Here is a 17,566-nt window from a genome sequence, read left to right as displayed (position 1 = left end):
GCTCCTCATGAATAATTTCATGCGAATCCTTTCATCCTTTCCAACTCCTACGAGCTTGTCATAATATGTCATTGGATGGACCTTTGGGTCACCTATTCCGTCGAACATCTTGAACTTAGGAGGTTTGTAGCCCTCTGGCAGTTCTACGTCTGGCTGAATACACAAATCTTCATAATTCAAATATTAGATTCCTTTACCACCTTCAACACCTTGGACTCAACTAGTAAGATTCTTGAGTCCCTCTGCCATGTTCTTGATGAATAGATCCTTTTTGGCAGATTCAATTATGTATAGGGCTTGTTATGGAGTATGGGGTAAGGTTTCCACATATATGGGATTACTTTGATGGACTCAAGGGATTTTGGGTGTACTGGTGATCATTGGTTGAGTTTTGAGGATTGGGGATAAATTGTGGTGCGTTCTGAGGAGTGTGATAGGTAGTGGTTTATGGATACTGGGTTGGTTGATGATGATGTTGTGGAGGAGTCGGTACTGGTGGAGGATTGGGATTTTGAGGCTGTGTGGCCTATTGTAGGTGCGGGAGGATTTTGTGGATGCTGGTTTGGTGTATTTTAGGGGAGCTGCTAGGTTTTTGGTGTTTTGTTGGTTGATGTCGGGGACGTTCAGGGTAAAGGAGAGATTTGCCAAGTTCCGGACCTGCTCAAGTTCCCCTTATAACTCCAATATCTTTTGTTCCAAGCGTAAAACCAAGTCGTTCAGTGCTAGAATGCTTCGACCATCTAAAGTTTCGACATTCTCTTCATGCGTGGCATTGTCGTTCCTAATATTACTTGTATCATCCATTCTGGCCTTTCCTTTTTTTAGGATCGTTTGGAGGAGGAGGAGGTGGATGGCCTATTGATCTTGTATGATATGCTGACGATGCCAGTATGCACGAACGAACCTTAGGGGATGGAAATAAACAAATAAATAAAAGACGAAAACAAAAAGGTAAACAAGTCAGTGAGGGGTATTAAAAGGTTATTTGCAATATCTAAACACATATTGTGGAATTGTAAATTAACATCCTAATTTGGGGACCTCGTTGTGCCCTAGGTAGGCTTACACGACATATAGATTTGGAGAAAATTGATGCCAATAACTGCATCATTTAATTAACATGAAAAATAAACCAAATCTCTACTTAAACAAGAATAATGATAAAGAGTCACTAATGGCATGTACCTTATTACAACCAAAGCCTAAACGAGTCTAGAAAGCAAGTGAAACATAATTTCTAATCTATTTGGTCCCAGAGGGACCTTCTCCATGCTTGGCCTTCTTTGCTCCATCGATCAAGTTCCCCAGGTCGCGCATGTCCAGCAGTAGATATGCCCTTGCTAGGAGACATCCTTCATTTCCATCCATGTTTTGACAGCCTGTAACCCTATTTCTCATCTTCCCTTCCAGCTCCATCAATCCTTGCTCTAAATACTCTAACCTCTCTATTGATTTAGTAGAGATTTCTCTCCATTCATTGATTTCTTCCATGTATGCTTTGTGCTGTTCCAAATGACTGGCCTCACATTCAAAAATCCTTTTGCGTAACCTCCTATATTTGACTTGGGCCTTAGTAGCATCGTCTGTGACCCATTTCCCAAATCAATTCCTGGCTTGACTTCTCCTGCTTTGTCATCTACCAACTATGATGGATAAAAGTGCGTCGGGCCCGCATGGTATCGATCTGGCTCGATGGTATCCTTTTCCACTATGACCTTTAGATGCCACATGTGTTGTGCCTTATACTTGAATGGAATAGCATCACCTTAGAAATCCTCTTTGTAGTGAACCATCTTGGAGACTCGGGGTATAACTTGTTTCCTCCCAGCTTGCCTAATGACTCTGATAGGGGCATAAGGATAAATACCCTATGATCAAATTAGCACTAGATGAGGAACATCTCTTGACCTGATGATGAACTCGCTAGTAGGGAACCATTCAAACATCCAATGAACCTTGTCGTCGGTCAAATTGCTAAAGAAGTGTACCCATTCCACAACGTTTCCTGGTTGTGCAAACCTGTCTTGGATGAAGGTCATTCTTTTTCGATGGTGAAAAGCTATGTGGTCGTTCCATGGTCGCCGCAAAAATTCCTGATGGTACTGTCCTCTTTGAAGATGTTCCAACAGCCATACTTGTAGTAGCAAATTACAACCCTCAAAATGTCCAAATCCTTTCTTGCAACGGTCCAAAACTCGGTATATTTCTGCAACGATCATTGTGACAATAGTGTAAGTCTGTCCCTCAATTCCTTCTATTAGGGTCTTGGAAACCATAGCTAAATGGGTGTGAATTATTTCTCCTTGCATTGGGTATACCATCATCCCCAGAAAATATACAATGAACACAAAAACGCTACGGAGGGTCCAATCCAATGAAGTAATGGCAAACTCATCATGGTAAAGGTGGTAGGATTTGTTGTGCCCATAACGTTTGTAGAGGAAGTCGAACGGTATGTAAGACTTCTTTAGGCATGATAACTCATTATTATTTCTAAATCCCATCATCTTCAGAAACCCTCGAGAAGTGCAATTTTCTCGTACTAATAGACCAGGGTTATAACAGGGAAGTCTGGCAAATCCCCCTATTTCCTCTAGAAGGGGAGTCATTTCTATATCCCCGAAATGGAAAACAACCCTCTTTTCATCCCAAAACATAGTAGCGGCCTCGATCAGTATATTGTTTGGTTGAATGCCAAGCAAAGAAGGTAAATTCCCAAAAACTCTTTTCTCATGGTTTTTGACGCTTGGTGCAATATTTTCCCACCAATCCAGTAGCAAAGGTGGGATATTCCGAACCATGCCAAACCTGGGGACCTCGTGCCTTATTTCTGCAAAACAGATAGAGTTAGCCCATGCCCCTCCAGATTCAGCTATTTTCATGTTAATGATCAACAAATTGGCATGTTTTTCTCCAAATGATGCACCGATCATGATTATGTCCATTGGGATTATGGAAATTCTGGCGGACTTTGGACAAGATTTGTCTTAGTATGTTATTGCGCGGACAACGTTCTAACTCATACTAGGTTTAGGTATGATGCATGCACTATTGATTTTAGAATAGGGATTCTATGAGAGTCTAGACTGATACCCTCAAGCGAACAACTTGAGAGGGAAAGGCACAGAATCATCGATTGCGCCGCTGATCTACTAGTTTTACCGCAAATAAGCCTTTCCAAATTTTAAGGCTGATTTTAGGAAGAGCAGACACTCATCAAGTGCCTCTATGGTATTAATACACACGAGTGGAATATGACGCGGAGCATGCTTTATGCAAAAATAAGATAACACGTTGTCAAGTATTTTCACATGTTGAAATCAATAAATGCAGTATTGAACGAACATAAAATAAAAGAATGAAAAATAGGGAAGAAGTTAGTTTGCGTGATAAAGTAAGTAAAATGGTATGGATTGGGAGAGACATGATATAGCAAAATTAAAAGGTTTGGAGAAAGTGAACATGATTAGGAAATGAGGGGGAATGTAAGTAGTAATCAAATTAGGCGAAGAGTTGAATATGAATTCATATAAAAGGGAAATAGGGAAAAGGATGTGCATGTAGCAATAAAAGGGAAAATAGGAGTGGGAGATTTAGGTAACAGCAAAATCAAAGACACTCTTATCAGAGGAGACTAATTCACAAAGATCAAGTTCATTTATGGTAAGAGCCTAAAACATATCCCCAGCAGAGTCGTCAGGCTGTCGTGCCCTTTTTTCTCGCGAAATTGTGTTTAGACATTGTGACAACTCTTTTAAGGAAGGTTTTAAAAGAGAGAGTCGCCACCTAACGATTTCTAAGGTGTGTTAGGACACCTATTTGCAAATAACCGTATCTGACCAGTTTGCGTCACCAAAGATCGGGTAAAGGCTCGAAATTACCTCGAAGAGAAGGTTCTAGGCACTCTTCGAGGTCCACAACTATGGGTACCGATCAAACTCAATTATATGAATTAGTCTATGTGATCAAAGCTGAGAAACAAGGAATTACTAAACATGAATAATCGATTGAAAGACAAGGAAGGGGGGTCCTAAGTTTTTTAGCCTAAAGGATCACCCCGTGCAACATAAATAATACTTCGTAACTCCCTCGAGATAGGGTGTTACTTATACTATTCAGCGGGCACAAACTATCATCTCCTGCTACCCAATTACTATCTTTAAGTTGTTTACCTGAAGCGCACTAATCAATTCTAAGTCGTGTCTTATGCGTGCACTACCCGTCCCATGCCTATGGTCCAGGAGGCATTTGGACCTCTATTTCAAGGTGGTTCTAGACCTTAACTTAGGCTGCTCAAAAATGTCAAAACCTAGGCAACATACAAAACACATTGGACTTTCACTTATAAGCAAGTAAGGACTCAAGTTGGCCTCCGCAATTAGATAACAAATGCACGCAAGTCAGATTAACAAAGACAAATGCTGATTTTAAATAGTTAAGAGTGCCAAAACCTGTGGACATGATCTCTATATGAATCCGGACTTAATGGGCGGATAGTTATACGCAGAAGCCATTATATTTTCCAAAACCTGTATGTTTTGCCTACTGATTATAAGCATATGGATTAAACCTATAGGGATTATGTCTAGGCATTTTTATGCGATAGTAGACGCAGGTCACAGAAACCGATCCAGAATTATTTGTTTTAATCCTATAGGCATGTTTTCTAGTGAGAGTAACAACACAATGTTTGGAAACTCATGAACAACCGGGAAGGAATGATAATTAGGTTGAATCAACCTATATGCATGCTTTCTACAATTTGTTCCCATTTTAGATCCTATAGACATGATTTCTATAACTTGTAAAAAGAATAGCATGTGAATGAGGTTTTTGCACACACATTGAATATTCAATTCCTCATAGGCATAGTTTCTAACACAATTAAACCAAGCATTGAACCTATAGGCAAGATTGCTAACATATAATGGCTGAACATAATAGGATACTTATAGGCATGATTTCTAACACACGACAACTAAACATGTAATAGCATGTTGTTGGACCTATATGAAGGATTTCTAACACATTACACATAATAACATATTGTTGGCCCTATAGGCAGGATTTCTACCCAACATTTATCGCAAAAAATGAAAAATAAGAAACCCGTCCCAATTTCACTAACACCCCAGAATTGTTATTACAAAATAATTATTACAGACCAGAATTTGATGTAATAAATTACAAATTAAGTATAACTATAGGAAGCCTGCAGCAGGCCCAAATACACCTGGCCAGGCCAGGCCTTCAACCCACAACAACTCCAAAATTCATGTTCACAGATACAAGATAACCAGTTGTTGAGCTTACATAACCCAAGTTCCTAGTGTATCAGAGTTCCCTAGGACTTTATGAACCTAGAGCAGTGCTCACACTAGGGAAGTTAACAGAGATCATTCAGAGGAGGGACTAGAGACCAAGTTCTAGTGTGTTAGAGTTCACATAGGCCTCTAATGGACCCCGAGTAGTGCTCACACTAGAGAGAGGTCAAAGGACAGAGCCTGAATAGCCTTGGCTTTCAGCAGGCTAAGAAAAGGACTTAAGCAAGAGGTGGCAGAGAAGAGACTAAAGTTGAGGGACAGGAATTGAGGGGTTTAAACAAACACGACCAAATTGAACATATTAGGCAAACAGTTGAACAAATTCCAGACCCTAAGAGCCAGCAAAATGTAAAACAAAAAATTCAACACTTAGCACAGAAGCAGTCACATGCTAAAGGGAGGTTTCTAAGAGCATGTTTGCAGGATTGATTGGGGTTATCATCACTAGACAAGTTGAAACATAATTGGGAATTATGCTAAGTATATATGCAACATTGGGCTAAACCACATAATCACAGAAATGAGCGGGAATCATGTTAGCAATGGGGCAGGATCACATGTTACAAAGATTCTGGATAGCAGTAAAGGCACACAAATAGTAGATAAACATTCAAGCATTGTTATAGAGGTTTGATTAACAGAATATGATTCAGCTTGTGCCAAAAGATTTAGCCTAGCACATTAAAATAACAATTCAAAACATGCTAAGATCATAAGCAGATATTAAAGGGATATGGGATCAAATAAGCATGCTGAGGGCCATCATGACCAACACTGAAAGCCTCAACATAGACTATAGCAGGGATTCAAGGGGGTGGCTGAATAAACATGTTCATAAGCTATCACAACCCAAATCGGAGGGTCGCGACCGACATACATTACTAAACCGAGTACCAATATAAGGGAATGCTAGACATAGGGCGACCCCAACATGATATAGAAACTTATACATGGGACATACGGGCCTATAAGGTTGACATGATTATTCGTATACTCAAAACATAGGCCGACAAGGCCATACAAGTATCCATATATATGACATTTGTCTACAAGCCTCTAAGAGAACATAAACATCATAAAGGTTGGGACAAGGCCCCGCCATACCAATCAATACATGTCCAAATCATACTGACCAAATAGGCAACTTCAGAGCAAGTGGAGTGCACCAACACCTTCCGCTGAGCTAATAGCCTACTAAGAGGACTGTCAACCTGTCTATCGGGACCTGCGGGCATGAAACGCAGCGTTCCCAAGCAAAAGGGATGTCAGTACGAATAAAGTATCGAGTATGTAAGGTAGGAAAGCATAAATAAGAATAGTAGCGTAGAGAGAGATATAGGATATACAACTTGTAGCATCTGAGTGCCTCTGAGGGCTACTGACATGAAATGCGTGATATATATATATATATATATATATATAAACTTTTAAAAACATACGCCTCTGTGGGCATCATCATCATCATATCGTTCCCGGCCTCGAAGAGGACTCAACAAAAATGTACCCGGCCATCATAAGGCTCGGTAAAAAAGTACCCGGCCACGTGAAGCTCGATAAAATCCAACTGATCAGTGGTTGCACAATAGGTGTCGTACCCGGCTGACGATAGTGTGGCTCGGTAGAGTAAAATAAATACATAGATATAATGCATGTTGGACTCATGGAATCACGTTCTAAACCTTTCGGGGTGACATAAGGTCGTTGCTCCTTCAACTAACATTTGGGACATCCATACCATTAATATGAAACTCAATAGGATTCAAGGATCATACATACATTTTTATAATGACTTTATAAGGAAGGAACAATATGGGTAGCCTTAGTTGCTAGGAGTAGAACCGTTATGAAATAGCGTATCGTTTATGTTCATTTCACTTTAGATCATGCCAAAAGAAAGAAGGAAGTGCCTTAACATACCTTAAACCCGTTGAGTCCTTAATACCTTCCAATCAACTCTTCAAACAAGTCAACTTAATCTATCATAGTATAAGGAGATTCAAAATTAGTGCTAAGAAAAGGCTAAGTCTGTAACTTAAGCTAGTAGCTCATTTACGTAAATTCAGGCAACATCTCCCCTGTAACAAGGGCCTCGTCCAATACCATATACCAACAACTAGAGAAATCCATCAACATATAAATATTAATAACAAGACTCCATATAACAACAACAAGTTATAACTACTTCACGACGAGCGACAAGCTCCGATTGGAATCCGTATAAACCATATCACCCTTTATAGATTTCTTACATTAACTTAACAGTATCATTAACATGATAATGCAGTCATTCATAAATGATTCCATCCTTATACCATATATTTATTACAAAGGAAACAATCCTCAACTCCAACTATCTTCAATTAGTAACTTTATTTACTAGTTCATGTCTACTCCATCCATTTAACTTAATCAACATCAAGATAACCTTAAGAAAATACAAGAACACAATACACATACCTCCTACAGTAACTTCTAGTTGAAATCCAAGTTATATTCAGCTTACAACAATCCTCAATGGCAATACAACACCATAGAAGTGACTTAAGCTAATCCAAGTATTATCTTATAGTTTATTATCCTAACAACTTAACCAACATACAAGCAAGATTAATCAAAATTAGTAAGCTGTTATACTCACCTTAGCCAGTAGCAAAAACTTTGAATTTCACCCAAACACATCCCACAACAATCCTCAATGACAACACAACCTCAAAGAGGTGTTGTTCTTCACTAGAACTAAGTTTTGATGTTGAAATATGGTGTAATCACTTTGGAATCACTTCAAACCCTTGAAGTATCTACTTAGACGGGTTAGGAGATGTTTGGAGACGAATTTGAGTTGAAAATGAGTTAGAAATTTGCGTCCAAATCGTTTCAGTAGGTCGACCACCGCCTAAGTGGGTCCCATTGGGAGCTGCTTGCGCGGTCTCGCGAAAATGCGAATATTTCTCTACTCTGATGTCGTATTGACAAATGGTCTAATGTGTTAGAAACTAGACTCATAGATATTCAATATGGTAGGTATATCACCCTATAATTCCAAGTATATTTGGATAAGATCTCAGCTATATTTGACCTAAATTTCAGCAAATTTATGAATGTAACTTGTGATGACCTTTGCCAACTTTTGTTCCACAACTCGCTTGATTTATAAAAATAACACACGAATATCATACAACTAAAATAACTAATAATTTAACCTCCTAATAATGTTAATAACCTTTGTATCACCCCTAAAAGTATATGTTATGACATTCCAAACTTGTCGACTTTCGATGAAACTTATTTTCTTCAATTCGTTTAGTGTCTAAGCTTTCCAACCCTTTTGGTACTTGTTATTCATGATTTTAAAGATTTGTAACCTCCAAGATAACATGATGAACTTATGTTATGTACTATAAAAAATGATATCATTTCCGAGATTACATCAATTGGCTTACGACGTACTCTCACGTACGAAAACATGGGATGTAACATCATTCCCCCCTTTGGAACATCCATCCTCGAATGTTGACTGATGCATTTATTAGTCTCATAACCTGTTGATCTTATGAATACTTTAATATTGTCCTTGACATCTAGGAAACTGTTCTGTAAATAAATTCAAAGTCCAGGATATTCCCCCTTTTAGGCCTCTTTCTCATACCACGACTTATTTCCTCAGCTAGTCTTTCGTTGTAGTACTTAGGGAGACCTTCTGGCTCTTGTAAAGTTGCGAGCTTGTTATATCGTACACCCGAAGGAAATTTTCATTGTTCTTACTCGCCTATAATAATCCTTAGTTACATTACTTCGTGCCCTTGTACTCGTAGGGTTCCTTCTGAACTAATTTTTTTTACTGTTATCACCTATTTATCACATCTTACTCATAATACTTTATTTACTCCCTTCTTATTCTCCTACTAATATTTCTGTTTATCTCCTTATTTTGAAAACTTCAACAAAACATTCTTTCGCCTTTAGCTCCCCTTGGTCCATCCACTAGCTCTTCGGGCCGCCTAACATTCTCTGTTTACTAGGGACAAGAGCCATACAAAGGTAAATATTTATTCCTTCTAGGATTTAAGTGCCAATCTTCTAAATTTTTCTAGATATTCTAGTATTCATATCTAAATATACTATTCTAGATTGCACCATCGGGGTGTCTCACAAGGAGAATTATTACCACATTTGCAATATCCTTCAGAAATGTTATCTAATGATAATAATCCATCTACCATTTTGGGTTACTCTAATCCCAACTGGATCTTGCTATCCCCTTCTTCTCTTAAACTATATTTGTCAACTCTCATAGGGCATAACTAAGATGGGTGTGGCCAATTGTATAGATCTCTATTATTGTTGAAAGTAACTCATAATACTTATGTTTCTCTGCCTGAATTGTAAAAACTAATAATCTTCACTGGCTAGATACCTCGTACCCTTCTTCACCTTGCTTCTTTGGCTTGTTGAAACTTGTATCTACATTCTGATTCACTTATTGCTTTTTACCATATGGGTGGATAGATATTCATGCTTTAGGGCTCCTTATCAAGAAGCTTGCACGTCTTAGTACACACATAATCTACTAAAGACCTTGCATTTACTCATCATCAGCGTGATGCAAAATCGAGTTCCTCTAACTCAGCTCTTCCAAAGCCATATTCAATCTCTTACCAACTATCTCTGTGTATGTAGGGTATTGTTGTATTATGACAAAAATTGAATTTAGGAGTTTGAATTCTTACAACTGAGCTCTATCACACGGTCTAGAATAAGAAGAAAGAGTGACAGTCCTAAATGCCCTGTAGCCTCATGCTTATAAGTGTGGTGCACAACACACCCATAAACAAGACTCTACGCGACACGACTTGTAGACTTCCTAGGAAACAACTGCTCTGATACCACTATTGTCATGACCCAAATCGGAGGGCCGCGACAGGTACCCGGTAAATTACGCAACCGAGTACCAACGTAACGTATCTTTCTTATCACACCATCATGGGTAATTGGTCCAAAAGGGCCATCATGAGATAGCAAGAATAAAACATAAGGGAATGCTAGACATAGGGCGACCCCAACATGATATAGAAACTTATACATGTGACATACGGGCCTATAAGGTCGACATGATTATTTGTATACTAAAAACATAGGCCGACAAGGCTATACAAGTATCTATATACATGACATCTGTGTAAAAGCCTCTAAGAGTACATAAATATCATAAAGGTTGGGACAAGGCCCTGCCATACCAATCAATACATGTCCAAATCATACTGACCAAATAGGCAACGTCGGTGCAAGCGGAGTGCACCAACACCTTCCGCTGAGTTGATAGCCTACTAGGAGGACTATTAACCTGTCTATTAGGACCTGTAGGAATGAAATGCAGCATTCCCAAACAAAAGGGATGTCAATACGAATAAAGTATTGAGTATGTAAGGCAAGAAAGTGTAAATAAGAACAGTAGTGTAAAGAGAGATATATGAGATACAACCTGTAGCATCTAAGTGCCTCTGAGGGCTACTGACATGAAATGCATGATATATATATATAAAATTTTAAAAGAATACACCTCTGTGGGTATCATCATCATCATATTGTACCAAGCCTCAAAGAGGACTCGGTAAAAATATACCCACCCATCATAAGGCTCGGTAGAATCGTACCCGGCCACAGGGAGCTCGGTAAAACCCAACAGATCAGTGGTTACACAATAGGTGTTGTACCTGGCCGACTATAGTGCGGCTCGATAGAATAAAATAGATATATAGTATAATGCATATTGGACTCATGGAATCACATTCTAAACCTTTCGGGGTGACATAAGGTCGTTGCTCCTTCAACTAACATTTTGGACATCAATACCATCAATATGAACCTCAATAGGATTCAAGGATCATACAGACATTTTTATAATGACGTTATAAGGAAAAAACAATACGGGTAGCCTTAGTTGCTAGGAGTAGAACCGTTATGAAATAGCATATCGTTTATGTTCATTTCACTTTAGATTATGGGAAAAGAAAGAAGGAAGTGCCTTAACATATCATAAACCCGTTGAGTCCTTAATACCTTCCAAGAAACTCTTCAAACACGTCAACTCAATCTATCATAGTATAAGGAGATTCAAAATCAGTGCTGAGAAAAGGCTAAGTCTGTAACTTAAGCTAGTAGCTCATTTACGTAAATTCGGGCAGCATCTTCCCTGTAAGAAGGGCCTCCTCCAATAACATATACCAACAACAACAACCAGAGAAATCCATCAACATATAAATATCAGTAACAAGATGCCATATAACAACAACAAGCCATGACTACTTCACGACTTGTGGCAAGCTCCAATTGGAATCTGTATAACCCATATCACCCCTTATAGACTTCTTACATTAACTTAAAAGTATCATTAACATGATAATAAAGTCATTCATCAATGATTCCATCCTTATACAATATATTTATAACAAAGGAAACAATCCCCAACTCCAACTATCTTTTAGTAACTTTATTCACTAGTTCATGTCTACTCCATCCATTTAACTTAATCAATACCAAGATAACCTTAAGCACATACAAGAACACAATACACATACCTCCTACAGTAACTTCCAGTTAAAATCCAAGTTATATTCAGCTTACAACAACCCTCAATGGCAATACAACACCGTAGAAGTGACTTAAGCTAATCCAAGTATTATCTTGTAGTTTATCATCCTAAAAACTTAACCAACATACAAGCAAGCTTAAGCACAATTAGTAGGATGTTATACTCACCATATACAGTAGCAACAACATGTAATTTCAGCCAAACATAGCCCATAACAATCCTCAATGACAACACAACCTCAAAGAGGTGTTGTTCTTCACTAGAACTAAAGTTTTGATGTTGAAATATGGTGTAATCACTTTGGAATCACTTCAAACCCTTCTGGTATCTATTTAGAAGGGATAGGAAATTTTTGAGATGAAGTTGATTTGAAAATGAGTTAAAAATAGGCGTCCAAATCGTTTATAAAGTGAAGTAGGTCGACAACCGCCTAAGTGGGTCCCATTGGGAGCGGCTTGTGCGGTCTCACGAAAGTGCGAATATCTCCATACTCCAATGTCGTATCGACAAAAAATTTAATGCATTAGAAAATAGACTCATAGATATTCAATATGATAGGTAGATCACCTCATAATTCCAAGTATATTTGGAGAAAAGCTCAGCTACATTTGACCTAATGTTCAACAAATTTATGAATGTAACTTCTGATGACTTTTGCCAATTTTCGTTCCACAACTCGCTTGACTTAAAATATAGCACACGACTATCATACGACTAAAATAACTCATAAATTAACCTCCTCATCATTTTAATGACCCTTGTATCACCCCAAAATTATATGTTATAATATTCCAAACTTGTCGACTTTCGACGAAACTTATTTTCTTCAATTCTTTAGTGTCTAAGCTTTCCAACCCTTTTGGTACTTGTTATTCATGATCTTAAAGACTTGTAACTTCCAAAATAATATGATGAACTTACGTTATATACTTTCAAAAATGATCTCATTTCCGATCTTACATCAATTGGTTTACGACGTCCTCTCACGTACGAAAATATGGGATGTAACATAAGCATTCAAGAGTCACTACTCTAACTGAATAGGCTCTAAAGAAATTCAGATTACCCAATTAGGCACAGATAGTCTTAGAACTAGTAACATTAAGAGTGAGTAGATGCAAGATCGACAAAGTGATGCTTAAAAATGAACCAGGAACATGTTAAGCCAGAGATTTAGAGATGATAACACATAGGCATGAAATTACGAGAGTTATGTAACTCACCAGTTAAACGAGAAATGCAAGAAAAGAACAAAAGACCACAATGTTCTGAATCGACAATGAGAAGCAGAACCCAGAAACTTAATGGCCTTGGCTTTCAGCGGCTAAAACCACAGTATAGAATGAGAAATAGCAGAGTAAAATTTAGATCTAGTGAAGTTATAATGACCTCCAAGTCTGTCCTAAAGGGAAAATGGGGAGGGGTTCATATAGTGTAGAAATCGAGCAAGTAAACATGGCAAACAAGTCGTTCAAATACAAATAAGGGAAAAAATTATTTAGGAATCAATTAGGATCGATTTTAGGGCATAAATCAAAGGGGTTCAGCAAATCAACAAAGAAAACACCAAAAAGTACCAAAATCATTTTTTAAGGCAAAGAATAAAGAAGAAAAAAGGAAAACCTAAAGTAGTCAAGCACAGGAAAGGAAAAGAATCGAAATCAGTAAGGAGAAAATTCTAGAACCTTAATTTTAGGCATAATACACAAATTGACGGAAATAAAAAATAAAAATCACATGCTGCATAGAACGAGATGAACATAGACACAAATCCATTCAAATATCAAAATTCGAGTCAGATTTGGTTTGATTTTAAAAGGATTTGAAACCCTAAATTAGGGTAAGTAGAAAATCTCATAGATTCATAGAGATTCATAGCGATTTATACCATTAAAGAACAAGAACAAACACAGATGGAAAGGGTCAAAGAGCTGAACTAGATTTGGTTCAATTTCTAAGAGATTTGCTTGCCATGTTTAGGCAAGAAAACTAGGTAATGCCATAGACGAACCAGTAGTGAGGGGAGGTAAAATAAGGTAAGGGAATCCATGGTGGATTCCGATTTGGGGTTGGATTTGGGAGGGTTTGATAGGAACGATGGCAAGGGCTTATGAAAGATGAGAGACGAGAGTATTCTGGTGCGGCAAGGGTGGGGGTGTAAAATGATTAGGGTTAGGGGTTTGGTTAGGTTTAAAGAGGCGGATGTAATGTGGACCGTTGATATTAGAGATCAACAGTCCTGATTTAATGGGTTCTGGGTCGGGTATTAAAATGGGTATGGGGACTAGGCTGATAGGTTTTGGGCCAAGGGTAATTGAGTTATGTTTGGGTAGCTTAGGTCCGGAATTAATTGTAGAATTAGTGACAAAATTTAAATACCCAATTTTAATATAATAAATAATTTATAAAAATAATAAATAAATAAAAAAATATCATTTTTGCATAAAAATGATTAAAACAATCATGTAAGCTTAAAAAAATATAAAAAGTTATTTTTTGCAAAAATAATATAATCATAAGTACATATGGGCTATTATTGCAAAATGTGCAATGTAGCCTTAAAAATGTAAATGTAATTATAAAAATGCACTGAAAAATATTTAAATATTATGCTGGTATAAATGATAAATTTAGTTGATTAAATCTTCATAAAAATAATATGAATGATAATTATTGGATATTTATATAATAAAATGCAGAAATAAATTGATTTATAGCTTTTTTTTAAAAACAATTATGGAAAATTATGAAAAGTACTTGTGCATGCTTGTAAATCAAATGATGATGCATGTGCACTATTTTGAAAGTTATATATATATAAAAAATTGGGTCTCAATAGTATCTAGGGCGCAACTTGCCCTTCTTTCCAAACCTTATTATACCCTTTATGGGTGACACACAAAGCAACATTCTCTCTCCGACCATGAATTCAACATCACGAACCTTATGGTCGGCATAACTCTTCTGCCTTGATTGAGCTGTGAGAAGTCTATCTTGAATGATCTTAACCTTATCCATGGCATCCTGTACCAAATTTGTACCCAATAATCGAGCCTCTACCAGCTCAAACCATCCAACTAGCGACCGGCACCGCCTACCGTATAATGCCTCATATGGAGCCATTTGAATGCTCGACTAGTAGCTGTTGTTTTAGGAGAACTCTGCAAGTGGCAAGAACTGATCCCAAGAGCCTCTGAAGTCTATAACACAAGCGCGGAGCATATCCTCCAATATTTGAATAGTTTGCTCGGACTGTCCGTCCGTCTGAGGATGAAATATTGTGCTCAGCTCAACCTCTGTGCCTAACTCACACTGTACTGCTCTCCATAAATAGAAGGTGAACCACGTACCTCGTTCAGAAATGATAGACACAGGCACACCGTGAAGACGAATGATCTCTCGGATATAAATCTCTGCCAACTGCTCTAAAGAATAGGTAACTACCGTAGGAATGAAATGCGGTGAACCCAAACTGCATCGAACTTCCTCTGAGTTCGTGGGTTCGACTTAGGAATCTCTATCTTCTTAAGCGACCACCAGGTGTCTGATGATCGTACTTTACTTGCTGACAATTTAGATACCGAGATACATATGCAACTATGTCCTTCTTCATCCTCATCCACAAATAATGCTGCCGCAAGTCTTGATTTATTTTGGCGGCGCCCGGATGAATAGAATACCGGGAACTATGGGCTTCCTCTAGAATTAACTCACGAATTCCATCATTAGGTACACAAACATGACCCTGCATCCTGAAAACTCCATCATCTCCAACCGTAACCTGCTTGGCATCTTTGTGTTGCATTGTGTCCTTAAGGACAAGCAAATGAGGGTCATCATACTGCCGCTCCCTCATGCGCTCAAACAATAAAGACAAAGTGATGGTGCAAGCTAGAACACGACTGGGCTCAGAAATATCTAAACTCTCGAACTGATTGGCCAAAGCCTGAACATCTAATGCAAGCGATCTCTCACCAACTGGAATGAACGCAAGGTTGCCCATACTCACTGACTTTCTACTCAAAGCATCGGCTACCTTTTGCTACAACCACCGTCTCTATCTAAAATTGAGCTCCTTTTGCTTGAACAAATACTGCAAACTCCGATGATCCGTGAATAACTTACACGACACACCGTAAAGATAATGCCTCCAAATCTTCAGCACATGAACAATTACTGCCAACTCTAAGTCATGAACAGGGTAATCCTTCTCGTGAACCTTAAACTGCCGGGACGCATATGCAACCACCTTGCCACCATGCATCAATGCCGCACCAAGTCCAATACGAGATGCATCACAATATATCATATAAAATCCTAAACTTGTGGGCAACACCAACACTGGCGCTGTAGTCAAAGCAGTCTTGAGCTTCTAGATGATTGCCTCACACTTGTCTGATCATCTGAATGGGTCACCCTTCTGGGTCAATCTAGTCAACGAGGTTGTTATAGATCTCTATGGCTGATGTAGGTCTAGGCAAATTTTGAACTGCCTCAATCTTTTAGGATCCACATGAATGCCCTCAGCTGATACAACGTGCCCTAAGAAGGCAACTGAGCTCAATCAAAACTTGTATTTTGAAAACATAGCATATAACTGGCTATCTCTCAGAGTCTAAAGAACGATCCAAAGGTGCTGCTCATTCTCCTCTCGACTACAGGAGTAGATCAAGATATCATCAATAAACACGATCACAACGGAATCCAATGTTTGAACACCCATTTCATCAAATCCATAAATGCTGCTGGAGCATTTGTCAACCCAAATAACATCACTAGAAACTCATAATGCCCATACCGAGTGCGAAAGGTTGTTTTAGGGATATCAGATGCCCTAATCCTCAACTGATGGTAGCTAGACCTTAAATCGAACTTTTGAAAATACTTTGACACCATGAAGTTGATCAAATAATTCATCAATCCTTGGCAATGGATATTTATTCTTGATAGTGACTTTGTTCAACTGCCGATAATCTATGCACATACTCATCCATCCATCCTTCTTCTTCACGAACAACACAGGCGCACCCCAGGCAAGACCCTATGTCTAATGAAGCCCTTATAAATCAAATCTTGCAATAGCTCCTTCAATTCTATAAACTCTAGCAGGGCCATACGGTATGGAAAAATAGAAATGGGCTGAGTGCCCGGGGCCAAATTAGTGTTAAATTCAATATATCTAACAGGTGGAATCCCCGACAGATCTGCGGGAAAAACCTCTGGAAACTCACGAACTACTGGTATTGAATCCATGGAAGGAACCTCCGCATTAGAATCACGGACATAAGCCAAATAAGATAGACATCCCTTCTCGACCATATGTCGAGCCTTCACATAAGAGGTAAACCTGCTGGTAAAATGGCTATGAGTCCCTCTCCACTCTAATCGAGGCAACCCCGGCAAGGCTAATGTCACTATCTTGGCATGACAGTCCAATAGAAAATGATAAGGTGACAGCCAATCCATACCCAAGATGACATCAAAATCAACCATATCGAGAAGTAGAAGATCTACACTAGTGTTAAGACTCCTAATGGTAACCCCATACACATGATCACTCAAAGAATCACGAGGAATAACAAAATATAAAGAAAAATAGGACGACACATATGAATAAGTAGAACCCAGATCAAAGGAATCTCTACTGCAAACC

General features: G+C 38.4%; 1 protein-coding gene across 1 annotated transcript; it reads right to left on the bottom strand.

Moving 5' to 3' along the window:
• Window positions 1-15,430: 15,430 nt before the first annotated feature.
• On the bottom strand, window positions 15,431-15,916 carry LOC138875948 (uncharacterized). Its single transcript, XM_070154828.1, has one exon. It carries the CDS (start codon window positions 15,914-15,916, stop codon window positions 15,431-15,433), a length of 486 nt encoding a protein of 161 aa, XP_070010929.1.
• Window positions 15,917-17,566: the final 1,650 nt, after the last annotated feature.

Source organism: Nicotiana sylvestris, chromosome 8 (genome assembly GCF_000393655.2).
Source record: "Nicotiana sylvestris chromosome 8, ASM39365v2, whole genome shotgun sequence".
NCBI lineage: Eukaryota > Viridiplantae > Streptophyta > Magnoliopsida > Solanales > Solanaceae > Nicotiana > Nicotiana sylvestris.
Note: the sequence above shows the minus strand (reverse complement) of the source record. Positions and strands in the feature narration are given on the sequence as shown.